The 13,405-nt window shown below is 43.9% G+C and overlaps 1 protein-coding gene across 1 annotated transcript; it reads left to right on the top strand.

Moving 5' to 3' along the window:
- Positions 1-169: 169 nt before the first annotated feature.
- lrrc75ba (leucine rich repeat containing 75Ba) lies at positions 170-13,146 on the top strand. Its single transcript, XM_062380360.1, has 4 exons — positions 170-733; positions 3,517-3,645; positions 4,476-4,588; positions 10,868-13,146. Exons 1-4 carry the CDS (start codon positions 446-448, stop codon positions 11,469-11,471), a joined length of 1,134 nt encoding a protein of 377 aa, XP_062236344.1. The 5' UTR covers positions 170-445; the 3' UTR covers positions 11,472-13,146.
- Positions 13,147-13,405: the final 259 nt, after the last annotated feature.

A 13,405-nucleotide genomic window follows, 5' to 3' on the forward strand; every position in this document is an offset into this window, starting at 1 on the left:
AGGAAGAGGAAGAGGAGGAAGAAGATGAGAATGAGGAGGAGTTGGTTCAAGGCTCGGAGGATGACCAGATGCAGGGATTGGTCGGACGCTCCACGTTGCAGAAACCTAAACAGCATCGTAGAGCAGCCGGAGGATGAAGCAGCCGAGGAGCATCCCTCATCATCAACATCATTATCATCATCATCCGAGCCAAGCGCATTCACGTAGCTCTCAGTGCACGGGTGCAAAAGTCCAAATAACAGCGGTGTGAGAGGATGGCGATAAACCGAGACTGTCGCACCGGGATATTTTGCAGCTCTGCACCGGATCAGTGTTGCCGCTGACGGCCAGAGCCAGACAGACAGCACGGCTGATACCCAGTGAGGAGCGTCAGCTGCAGCCAGGAAAACAAACACCAACAACCGAACAACACTGATCACAGCGCACACACAGCGCGAGGATCACGATGGGCTCCAGACTGAGCAGACAGAGCAGCCTGGACAATGAGAATTTCTCCAAAAAGCGACGCAAGCTTCTGGATGGCGCCGGGGAGGTGAGCGAGCGGGGCGGCGGACGGGGCGGCGGCGACTTTCTGTTCGCGCTGATGCTGAAATCGGACAAGCTGCCCGGGATGCTGCGGAGATCCAACCACAGTCCGTACACGAGGCGGGTGGCTTGGATCAAGGAGATACAGAAGCTGCTCCGAGAGCGCAGGATCGAGCAGGCGACCGACGTGCTCAAATTACTGAGGAAGGTAAGAGGAGAGTGAATGTGCGCACTGCTCGGCCTGCAGGAGCCCCGTCAACAACCTGTTTACATTGAGCTGCTGCTGCTCTGGTGCTGATGCTGCTGCCGAGCATCCTTATTAACATATCCCCCAAGCAACAGATGGGGCAACAAGCAGAAGATGCTCCCATACGTGTGTGTACAGATATCTTTGTCAGGACCATTTTGAGCCTATCCTGGCCGGTCCTCACCTGCTGACCCACTTCCAATGAGAGTGCTTTTGGTTTGAGCAGGGTAAGCTTTAAGGTTTGGCATTTCGTTGTGATGGCTAGTGAAAGGGTAGGGAGATATAGGGAATGTAATAAGCCAATTAGTGTCCTCGCAAACAAGTTCAAGGTTGTTTGTGTGTGTGTGTAGTTTAGTATGTTGGCACAGGTTCCTCATCCCTGACCCCTGACCTCTAACCTCTTACCCCAAGCACTCCTCCCACCCTCATTAACACTCCCTCCAGAAGTATTATTTTCTACAGAAACTAGGCCACTGGCAGAGCATGACATATCGTTTCAGTGACAGACGCAGCATATGACTCAACACACTCTCCCGCGGGCAGACGAGCACCACGCTGGCACTCTGTTTCATGGGATCACCTGCACTCCCCTGAATAAGCAAATGCATCCTGCGTGTCATCACCTTCATCCCAAATTTATCACTGTCTTTACAGCACACGCAACCGTCCTCCCTCCACACCTTTCATGTTTCCTTGCTGTGGCCAGCCTCATCTCTCCTTAGCCAAGTCTGATGCTCCCATTAGAACGGCCTGCCCCCCTCCAACCCTTTCCACTTCTTATGTCTCCTTCTCTCTCTCTGTTATGGGCTGTGCTCCAGCAGCAACAATGTAAGCCCTGGAGCCCTGCGTGTTCCACAGAATATACATTACTCCTCTCCAAAAGGTTTTATTAACTCTTGCTCAGAGAGAAAAGGTCACTGAAATGCAAATGAAGAGTGCTCTCATGGCCTCAAAAGGCCTTTTCATATTTTGTTTCATATTTTGTGGCTGCATGTTATTTTTTTTTAGGTGGATTACTTCTTTTTTTTCTATGGTTTAGCCTGTGGCTGATGAAAAGAAAATCTTAAAAAACAATCGGCTAGGATTAAAAATGCAGTCATGAAGCCCAGAACACTAGTGTTTTTAATGCTCTCTTAGAAAATATTGAATAGCTATGAGCAGGTGGTCGTGACCTAGAGAATGCAGTGCTACGCTGAGGAAATAGGGTTTGATCACAGTCAGGGGTTTGTTTTCTAAGACTTTCCTCACCTGCTGTGGGAGATGTAGCATTAAAACATGCCTAAAAGATGTAGGTGCACAAAAAAATTGACAGCAGCTTCAGGGATCTCATTTGTTTGCCTGCCCTCAGGCCTCCTTCTGTCTTTTAGCTGTGGGCCAATTCAGCATTAATTACTCTGAAACTTTGACACGTGAGTGAGAGAGTGGAACTTCCTTAATCAAGCCGATGAGATAAACTGGCTTGCTGAGGCTCCATGACAGCCACATCACAGGGGACACGGGCTCACTCCCTCCAAATGAGCTCCCCTTTTATTAAATAAGTCTTACTTTATCTTCTGTCGTTGCACTGCAAGCCGGCAGATCTCAGAGAGATCATTTCCCCCGAATTTAAAAGGAGTTTGTGGCAGAGTTAATTGGTGTAACATCGAGCTCTGCTCCAGATATGAGAAAAGATCTGAGCTGTGCTGGGGATATGGTGAGGATTCGTGGCCCCGTGCTGCCCCTTCACATAACAATTGAACGTGTCTAAACCCAGATGGGAGGGGGGGGGGGGTATTTTTATACCTTGTTTTTTTTATTTTTTTTATTTTTTTTCAGTAGGGGAAGAAGCAGCTTCTCTGCCACCCTGGGTTTAGTCTGTGTTTACTGTTGCTCTTGTTAAACGAGGAGCCAGTAATGGTGGGCGGCCAGCCTCCCACTCAACTGTCTATTATAATCAATGCTAATTGTGTTCCAGAGAGAAGCAACTGTGCCCGCGCAGGTGTGTGCACACGTATGTCTTTCAGGCTTGCCTCTGCCATTAAAGTTGCATGGGCTCCCACAAGGGCTCTGCCTCCTTCGGACCTGTGTTGATGAAGATAGATAGTTGTAGCTCATTGCACACAGCTCTTTCTCATCACAATCAAGGAGTCGTCTGAATTTAAATCTGCTCTTTTTAGCTTTGATTTGTTTTTAATGCAGATGCTGTTGGATTTGTCACATGTGTGTTTAAACTGCCTTGACAGTGATCAGCTTTGACTTCTTTGGGAATATATTTATGGCCTGCTCCTTTCTGCAACTGTCATATGGTTATATATATATATATGGGAAATATCACACGGCTAAGGGATTTTGAGTTATTCCAACAGGGTTTTAAATGATATGGTTTCTTAAGTGCTAGACTCTTACCCTCTTAGTTTGTATAAACAGTATGCTCCTTGGCATGTTGGTGTATGCAGGGAGGCTCAGTGCAATGGAGGTGTGATTATATATGCTGAAACACAGCGTTCCCTGTGACTCCCTCTAGATTTCACTCTCCCACTGTAGATAAAAACACTGTCTCCTTGAATGAATATTTAAAACCAAACATTTCTTTTATCTTTCCATTTCTAGTCGCATTGGCCTAGACACAGCAGAGGCCCCCTTTTTCTATCACAAATGCATTCTCCACCCTGCACGTCCAAGGACACGCTGTTCCATTTTGTAATTATTGCAGGGTGTTTGTAAAATTTCCTCTTTCTGTGATGTAATTCTTCTAAATTTTTTAGGATCTGGGTTTGGAGGGCACCTCTCTGAATGACATCTTGTACAAAAACGCAGCCTTCCTCAACCTAGTGGACCCCATCTCCCACGAGCTGCTGCTTAGCCTGGCTCGAGAGATGCAGTGTCCTAAGAAGGTCAGTTTTTTGCTGCAAAAATCAAGCTCGATGTTGGTATTTTGCAAAAGAAAGCATTTCTTACCCTAAAAATATTCCCCTGATGATCTACTTTGAGCAATCTTAGATCCATGAAAATCTAATCTGAGGATGTTGCTGAAAGGGTTGAAAGCCATCCTGCAGACACATGCTGCTTTTGAGGAGCTAGAAATAGGAATATCTGTTAAGTGTGAGTCCTGGAGAGCTGTGCTCAATGCTGTTTGTTTGTTCATATTGAAATGTCACATCTGCAAACTTGAGTTACCTGTAAATATATGTAATATACGTGGTCAACCTCAAGGAATGAACAGAATAAGTATGGTAAATAAATTATGGCGTTTTTCATGTAAAGAGAGACATTTATAGCTTGGTCTTAAACTGCAGCAGTGAAGATTTAAGTATTTTGGCGAAGTCAGTCTGAACCAGCAGCCACACCATGGTTATGAAATGAAATTACCAATGTTTACAAGTATCTGTGTTGAATCTCACTGCTCCTGTGTACTTCCTGTGTTTTCCAGCCCAATGCACACTGCATGAGATTAGAATTTTCCTGCTTCAGCAGGGCAGCTAAATTGTGTTTTGTTTAGACGTAGCTCAAGGTGTCTTGAATTATAACAAACCTCATCTGTTGATTTCATGTGAAATATAATACAGATAGGAAACTTTGTTTAAAGCCTGGATGGGTGCAAATAATGAATTGTTAGGATGTTTTTTTCTGCACACACACAAGCAGAAAATCACATTTCTGCTTCACCACTGTCAGTGGTTTTGTTCTTCTAAATTCTAAACACTCTTCTCACTCTCTTCTGCAGGATGCGGACACCATAAAGTCCTCTGACAAGATTTGCAGGCAGCTGATCTACCACCTGACCCCGCACTCAAAGTGGCTGAGGCAGAGCATGTCCAGACAGAAATCCCAGGCCTGGTAAGCCCCTCTGTCCAGACATCCAGTCGGTAATAAATCGGCAGCTCTGCACAACAGAGAGCACAGCTCTGCTCCATGTCGAGCCGTAGAGATTTCCATCTTTGTAGCTGACATTGTGCTAGGGCAGAGCCGGCCACAGGCTGACCTGATGGGAGCACCATGGTAACCGCAGCTGTCTGTCATCCCTCTCTTAAGTGATCATGTCCAGGCAGTGGATGTGCATTGCCACTGGGCTTCTATTCTCTTCAAAAGTGGCATAGCTGCAAATTTGTCCATCTGCTCGCTGGAGAAAAGCAGGGAGGGTGACGATGAAATGTAATTGTCCTCGTCTTGATCAAAGACTGAATTGCTTTTGATGTGCAAATGATGACTGCAGAATTATCTTGTGTACAAATAGGTTGTTTTTTTGTATGCAAAGGTGTTGCTTGGTAATCTATTCACGAACAGAACCAGGCGAGCTCTCCCGTGTAATTGAGTATTCTACAGCGGGCCAGACGAGCAAGTAATGCATTCACTTTCTGGAGATGAACATAATCTAAAGAGAAGGAGACAATGAGAACACAGTGAGATGTGGAAGGGTCGTTATGAGTCAGTCAGAGGTATCAATACGCAGAATCTGAGGCGAAGCGACATCGTATTCCCACCCTCCTCCGCGGAGGGCTGTGCTCTGGTCGTGGGCCTTTAATTCAGCCCCGCAAGAGAAGAGACAGAATTGAACTGACACTGACAGCATCTCTGGAAATGGGCAGATACATACAATTGCTTAATTCCTCACTAAAGGGACTTTTTTTTTCATGTTGTTGGCTTCATAAACCTGCAGAGAGAGAGAGAGTCTGTCACCAGCTGAGACAGCAGGAGCAACATGAATCACTAATAATATGAACACGGCTGCTGCTATGAGCTCTGACAGCTTCGCCTGCCTTGGTGATTGCGAACAAAAACCTGTCAAAGCTGGAAAGAGACAAGACAGGACCAGTCAGACTCTGACTGTTAATTCACCTTCAAAAATAAATGTTCACGAAAAGACTTTGTCTAGATCAACAAATTTATAAAAGCATCTATGCGATCTTTCCATGGGTGGAGGGTTGGTTTCCTACTTAGTATTATTAAAGAAAGCAGCCTGGCTGAGGTTGTGGTGTTTTAAATGTTATTGTATGTGGTCGTGTCAGGTGGGGAAGGTCAAAGGATGCTTGTTTACATTTTTGGGAATTTCTTTATTCCCTTTCTGTTTCGAGAGCTTGATGAAAAGATGCCACTCTTATTCCAATAGGCTATTCTCAGTGGCGGATCATGAGTGTTCTTAATCATTGGCCATAAAGGGGTCTCATACTACATAGAGGGCCAACATCCAGGCACAATTCCTGATTCAGTAAGGTGCACGTTTATGGCATTCCTTCTTAGCTGTTAGCTCTACAGTTTTGAGTAAAACCACACATCATGAACATATTTTGAAAGTTCCTTGTTCAAGCACACAATCAATCACACTCACAAAATATAAATTCTCAACACATTGTCATATTACTGACAGAAGACGGGCTAAGTCAATTTCAGCTGCGGCCAGTGCCCCCCTGGGTGTATGTGAGATCACAAATGTTTGTGTTAGAGTTGGACTTTCTCCGGAGTTTCTCTGGCCTGTCTCCTCATAAAAACTGCCGCTGCACCCTTCCACTCTTGTACTTGCATTGCCTTGAATCGCTCGGGACCACCATGGTCCTCCACAACACTAATGTCCACTACATGGGATTCCTGAGTGGAGAAGTTCTCTACCTCTGGGGCTACAGGTGCCACAGATACTAGAAGTTCTAAGTTGCACTTTACAAAGCAAGATACAACATCTAAATTATAGAGCTTGGGTTGTGGTATACAGATTTGTAGTCTTTATACCAAGTTAACTGAACTGCTCACCGTCTGTAGCTTCATCATAGATGGAAGAGTGGTATCAAGCTTCTCTCTAACACTCTGTTAAAGAAATGAACAGGTGCATCTTCCAAAATATTGAACATCTCTTTTATCAAAGAAGGATTTAATCGTCCACATTAGAACACACCTCATAAAGATTATAGTAGCTCCCTTAAACTTCCTTCTTTGTTCAGCTGCAGACAAACTGCTCTCATCTGGGCAAAAATGCAGCCGTGTCACCCCTGTGAGGCTCCTGTGTTCTCTGTGAGGGAAAACAGCTCAGTCTGTTTAATGCCACCGGCTTATTCATCCCTTCATTATCCAGCATTAGCACTGCACAGCGGCCCCCATAGATACTGTACACACATTTCTGACGGAAATACCACACTGAATTAATGTCCTAATTTCACAAATCCCGTTAATCTGTCTAAGTAGTTTATTTGTTTTTTGCTAGAAATGTTGTTTTTTGGGGTTTATATGTAATGAAAGAGCTCAGCAATGGGGTTTGTGGAGGCAGTGACCCACAACTGCTGCCAAGCCGCTCCATCCTAAAGGGTAATTTCATGTGCGTGTTGAAAATTGCAGGTCCTTTGGGACCTTTTTCCTCTTCTATTTTCACACCACTATCTTCCGGTTGCATCAGCCTCATTTGACCCCATAATTATCTATTTCTTCCTTTGTCCTCTGAATGTTCAGAAATACAAAATAACCATTTAGTGGATTTTCCATTTGGTTTCTGCATTACTCCTCTTCCACCTTTTCTCAAATTCACATTATATTGTGCACTGTAGCATACAATGCACATTAAAGGTTCCTAAGGGGCACATCAATCATTTTTTTACTGATGGTTTCAGCTATGCCAGGAAAATACAAAGTGGTCAGAGCTCCCCTCCTCTCCAGGCCAAACATCCACCACATGAAAAGATATATAGGTTATAATAAAGGTTATATTTATGTGCAAGAACCGTTTTTCTTGTTGTGAGCTTTCAGTTGTGAGGTTTGATTCCCTTTACCATCAAGGACAATGCAGCAGTGTGAGTGAGCGCATGATTCCTGGCCCCAATTTTCACTCTGGCACTCTCCTCTATACGTGATACAGCAGAAAATGAATTGGAAATGAAAGTGGAATGGCAGAGAGCAGATGTGATTAGACCGCTGATCTCACATCTCTCTTGTGCAGCTTGCCTTCAGCCATCAGTCGAGAAATGAATAATGAAGCAAAACTTGAATATAAATGACTGCAACAAGAAAACAAAAAATATGAGCTGGATAACAACAGCTTCAGGGGAAGCTAGGGAACAAAAATGAAGTCCTGGAAAATATAGATTTAAATTTAAAATAAGGTGGGATTTTCATGACTTCTGCTACCATCCATCCACTTGTTGTTCTCACCTGATTTCAACCAAGAAAAGCTAGTATCAATATTCATAAATGACTAGAGTCAACTGAATTACGCTGACTGAATTCAAATGCTGCCTCATTATATGAAATCACTGACACACAGAGACCGACGAGCCGCCCACAGACAGGAGACGTGCTCTGCTTCTTCCGTATTTAAGTGGAAATACTTTGTAGACGGCTTCATTATACAATGCAACTTTAATTGATTAAAGATTACTTAATTATGTAATGGATATTTATTAGATAATGTCATTGTGAGCATAGTTCGGGAAACACTCTTACGACAATGTTGATGCCATTTGTGTTATTACAGGCATCAGTTCAATGTCTGTGCAGGGGGGGATTATTTTCTCTCTCTCTGCTGCCTCCAACATCTATTTAGTGACATGTATTGAATGTGATTGGATTAATTGTGGAGAACACTGCAACGCTGCACCATTTCTTTTTTTTAAAATCCATTTTAATTGCTTACCTATAAACTGGTTTTATGGTTTAATGTCTTGTCAGCGTTCTCATGGACGGAGAAACGACAAAACAAAAGCAGTCCTCTCGTTGTCCGTGGCGCTCCTGGGTTCTGGCATTAAATTAATCTTGTGGAGGGACGGAAGACGCTACCTGAGAGGACGCCTCAGACATCTATTTTTCATGCTTGCTGCGCTCAAAAGGATGAGTCTGTCTGAAAAGGAGGGAGTTGTGTGATCAAAACCTATTCACACCTGCAGGGGAGCCTCTGCCAGGCTATTATAGGACTTTTGTGCCTTCGGTGAGGATGAGGTTTCTATCATAGAAAAGGCTACCCGGGCAAAGCAGACAATGGAGAGGTAGAGGACTGTGATAGAGTTACAGCAGCCGTGACAAATGTCTCCATCCGATAGATTCTAAATGAAACTTGCCTTTAGGCTGGCGTCACAATTCGATTTTAGAATTATTTTTTTTGTAAGGCTATTTGTAAAAATACATTTGTGTTCATCAGCTTACGACGTGCTCTCAAAATGGAGTCTCACATGCTGCTCAAGGCGCATCTATCTTCAATGTGACCAAAACACACTTTAAAGCATTGCAAGTGACAGGTGCTGCAGTAAATGTCACAGTAAGTCACTCGGCGCCAGAGGATGCTATAATTCATCCTGATGCCAGATCAGCTGTACAGGCCACTTCTGTAACAGTTCATGTTAATCATGGAGTATCGTTGTGGGGCAACATGGTCAGTGCTAAAATGGACAGACCGGAAACAAAAGGGCAAAGGAGTGTGTAAATAATGAATATATTTTCACATGCAGTGTAAAGTTGAAGAAGTCTCACAGGAGCGTCAGTTATGTTAAAATTTAGCTTCGAATCCTGTTTGTATGGAAAACACAAAACAGGTCACTCAGATACAACTAGACCTCAGCCAAGGTCAACACTCCTCAGCCACAGTTGTACAAATGTTATATCGTGCAATCATCCTGTGCCACTGCACTTTACTTTATAAAATGTCTATACAAACCACTACAGTCAAAAGTGTACAATGTTTAATGTACATATTCAGCATTTTTTATAAAATGTTTATCATTATTCTATTAATATTTTGTAATCTCTTGTCAACCTCATTCTGACCTGCCTGCTGCTGTAACAACTGAATTCCCCCCGTGTGTGGATCCATAAAGTTTGATCTTATTTTATCTTATTAATAAGCATTAGACAATCAACACATTTCAAGAAGGGTATAAAACATATGCTTCAGTAGTCCTTACTTTACGCTCTGCACATGATGATTTAATACATAATTCCTGTAGCTGACTTTTACAAATGATCACTATGAGTTGATGGGCTCGCTAGTGGATCATCAGTTACTGACTGTTCATTCACAGTAACTTTATCTTCATACAGTCACTTATATGATTAGGCAGATCAAATGTATGAAGAGCACTTTTGTCTGTAATTGGATTCAGCTAATTGCATGGCATGAATTCATATTTGAAAGAGCTGTGATTTAAGCATCCTCAACTGATGATTCATTAACTAATCATTTGATGTATTAATGGCAGGCAGCAGGTCATGGTAGAGCCTTCGTTAATTTACGGTCAGGAGTCATGCAAACTTTGTATGATTGAACCAATCATCCATCCATCCGTCATCTATACCAGAGGTTCCTCATTTTTCCTCTGCCAAGGACCAACTACAAGATAGAAAATATTCCAGGGACCCCCTCATGAATGTCCCTTGGAATAATTTGACACAGCCTTTCTTTTTTTACTTCTACTTAGTTACATGAAAGAACACAAGAGAAACCCCTAACACTAACCCTCAACCGGGTTTCGAACCAGGAACCTCTGAGCTTCTATTTAGAAATGTTAGAAAATACTGGATCTGAGCTTAATGACCTAATTTTCACCAAATGTCACTAAAATCACAAGTTCAAAAGTCATTGCACGGTGGAAACACCTGCTACCTAACAAATAATATTAAGCATTACTTCTGTGGTGGAGATAATCCCTTAATTTCAATTGTAGAATCTTCTGTAGTATTTCCCCAATAGCATTTCCAAAGATGCCTCTTATTTTTGTTCCTGACCTAAAAATATAGAAGCCAAAATCTATGTCTAAGTTATATCTTTTTCTAAAACACACTGCATAATATATCTTTTTAGTTGTAGACTTTCCTAGCTCTGGGCTATAAGGAGCTCCTGCCCATCAGAGCTTTAAGCTCAAGCTGCTGGCTCATTCGGATGTTTTGGCTCCTCTGTTTACACTAGTAAATCCCCATGCTGCAGTCCCTGTATCAACCTTCCGCTCCATGCCGGCACATTCACCCCCTCTTTTATACAACACAGGAAGCACAACATAAAACCAGGGCCTTGTTCCAGTGTCACAGATAGTGGTATCATTCTAAGATCTGTTTCAGCCCCCAAGTCTAAAAACTTCAACTGCTATGTGCTTTTTTGTTTCATCTAAAGTGTCATCTAAGTTATCCTCTCTTTCTCTTTGTGTTCCCCAACAGTCTCAAGACCACCCTACAAAAAAAGCTGTCTAGTGATTCTGTTGACTTGTCCGGCATCCCTCTCTCCACTCGTGATGTCCGCCAAGTTGCCTTCTACCTCCAAAACAACAGAGACACGGTGGTGGCTGTGGACATTAGCTTCACCGAACTCCAGGACGATAACCTGAGGATTCTACTGCCTCTTCTCGCCTCACTGCTTAAACTTAGCACCCTGGCTCTCAACGGGAACCGGCTCACCCTGGCTATCCTCAAAGACCTCAGCGAGATGCTCAAAGACCCCAAGATGTTCTCCAGCCTGGCCTGGATCGACCTGGGCAACAATGTGGATATTTTCACCATGCCTCAGCCGCTGCTGGTGGCGCTGCGCCGGCGCTGTAGCCTGAAGAGCAGCTTGCCGACGATCTACGAGTACACAGAGGGTCAACCCTACAGCTACCATCTGGAAACCTCCATAGAGGAGCCCAGCCACTACGAAGAGGAAGAGGAGGATGATGACGAGGCAGCGGACGAGGACGACGTGGGGAACAAATTCGAGCTGGAGCCATGGGGTCTCGGGGAGAAGCAGCACTCCAAAGACTTCACCCTCCACTACTGTGAGAGGTGATGGGGTCTTGTCTGTGCGAGGCTCTGACAACTGTGGAGGACACCTCGTCCCGCAGCACACCGTAACTTCCTTCGCCCTCTCGCCCTCACACCACCCTTCGAGGCATGAGAGAGACCAGTGCCCACATTGTGAACTTCTCGTCCGGACACAGCTTTCAAGCTATTCCTAAACCATCTCTCTGAGTTAACCCACACAAGATAGTGACAGTCACAACGGCAGACTTACTGTGTTGGTGGATGGTGCTCTTGGGAACAAGGTGCGGTTTCATTGGAGGGGGGCTGGAAGAGTTAATGAACCGATGCTCTCTCTCTCTTTCTCTCTCTCTCTCTCTCTCTCTCTCTCTCTCTCTCTCTCTCTCTCTCTCACCCTCTATCTCTCTCTATCTCTGTGATGGTGGCAGCTGAAGAGCCAGTTCCAAGGAGGTGTAGATCAGTTGGTTGGATGGAGGAGCAGCATCCCAGCGGTGGCTGTAGTGGAAGTTAATTTCGAAACAGAGTGTCCCTCTGGGTTCTCTACCAGGACTGAGACTATCTCTGGCAGGCAGGGCCACATTGTGTGTTCTCTGTTAATCTCTCAACAAAAGCTATGACACAAGTTCAACCGACTATACAGCCGACGACCTGTCACGTGACGCTGGCAAAACTGCTAGGTCAAGACTTTTTGCGGCTTTTTCCCCCCCTTTCCAAATGTCCACTTGTGAATGCCCGCGCAGCCCTTGTGTAGATGTAAATGAGGACACAAAACATGGCTCTGTTGTGTTCCAACAGGCTATTTTTGTGCACTTTGGGTGAACAAAGCAATCTTAGAAGACAACAGGCAGGACTCAACAATGGGTAGCTGTCACTGATTGTTTTTTGTACTTACCTAAATGCTGATACTCACCTCTTTGTAATTATTAAAGTGTTGTAGTCATCACCACAGTGTTTCAGTGCAGTTATGACAAAAAACTTCCAGCTGTATTATGTGCCGGGCCCAAACTGCCCTTCCTACTGACATTCATCTCCACAAACATGTTGTCGTCTCCGTTTATTGAACTCCACCGACCCTGTGTGTGTTATGAGGCACAGTCATGACTGTTATTTATTGGTTATCGTCCCTCTACAGTAGCACATGACGATTAAGTTAGACTGACCGAAACCCTGCAATGCACTTTAAGACACTATTATTTTTATAGTTTCCTCCACAGAATATTCTTGTGGTTTATGAGAGAGAGATTTACAAGGCAGAAGGTGAAGGCGTACCTCGTTAAGATGAAACGATGACAAGCTCATGGTTCATTACAAACATTCACCAGATATATGATATTTGTTTAAGTGTGTGTTCTACGTGTTTGTAAAAGTAATACGTCCAATTACTGGTGTAATTATTTGTGTTATTGATTTGGTGTTTCGTCTTTTAGTCCACCTAATTATGATAATGACTCTAATGTCTATGAAAGTGTGCCCTGCGATGACCTGCTGCTGTATGAGCTCGAGCAGTAAGCAAAAAAAGGGGAGGCGGTGGCATAGTGGAAATCTTTTATGTGGAACGCTTCATCTGAATAATGACCAGCACTGTCCATTTTGTTGTATTTTATGTTTTAGTGAGTCAACGTCGAACTCTTCCCTGTTGTAGTATGTGTGTATTCGTCTCATGCCAAACACTGACTGCCAATAAAACTGGTCCAAAACTAAAAGTGTTCTGTTTTATTTTAAAGGAGAAAAAAGGAGTTCATTGAGTGGTTTTGACTCCTGGGTCACGAGCAGCTGCTCACAACCAACAGTTTTATTTATGCAGATTAGTGTGCAAATTGGGCAATAGAGGAAATCAGCTCGGACCGTGCTGTTTGGGATTGGTTGTTTGAGCGTTGTACTGGTTTCTGAGCCAGCGGATCATACGAGCTGCTCTGTGTTGTCAGAGAAATGCCTGACCTGCCACAGTTTACCAGGAAAAGG

Source organism: Platichthys flesus, chromosome 3 (genome assembly GCF_949316205.1).
Source record: "Platichthys flesus chromosome 3, fPlaFle2.1, whole genome shotgun sequence".
Lineage (NCBI taxonomy): Eukaryota > Metazoa > Chordata > Actinopteri > Pleuronectiformes > Pleuronectidae > Platichthys > Platichthys flesus.

Coding starts and splice junctions, on each gene's coding strand:
- lrrc75ba (XM_062380360.1), top strand. CDS start 446: ATGGGCTCCAGACTGAGCAGACAGAGCAGCCTGGACAATGAGAATTTC. Junction 734..3,516: donor TGCTCAAATTACTGAGGAAG/GTAAGAGGAGAG, acceptor TAAATTTTTTAG/GATCTGGGTTTGGAGGGCAC. Junction 3,646..4,475: donor AGATGCAGTGTCCTAAGAAG/GTCAGTTTTTTG, acceptor TCTCTTCTGCAG/GATGCGGACACCATAAAGTC.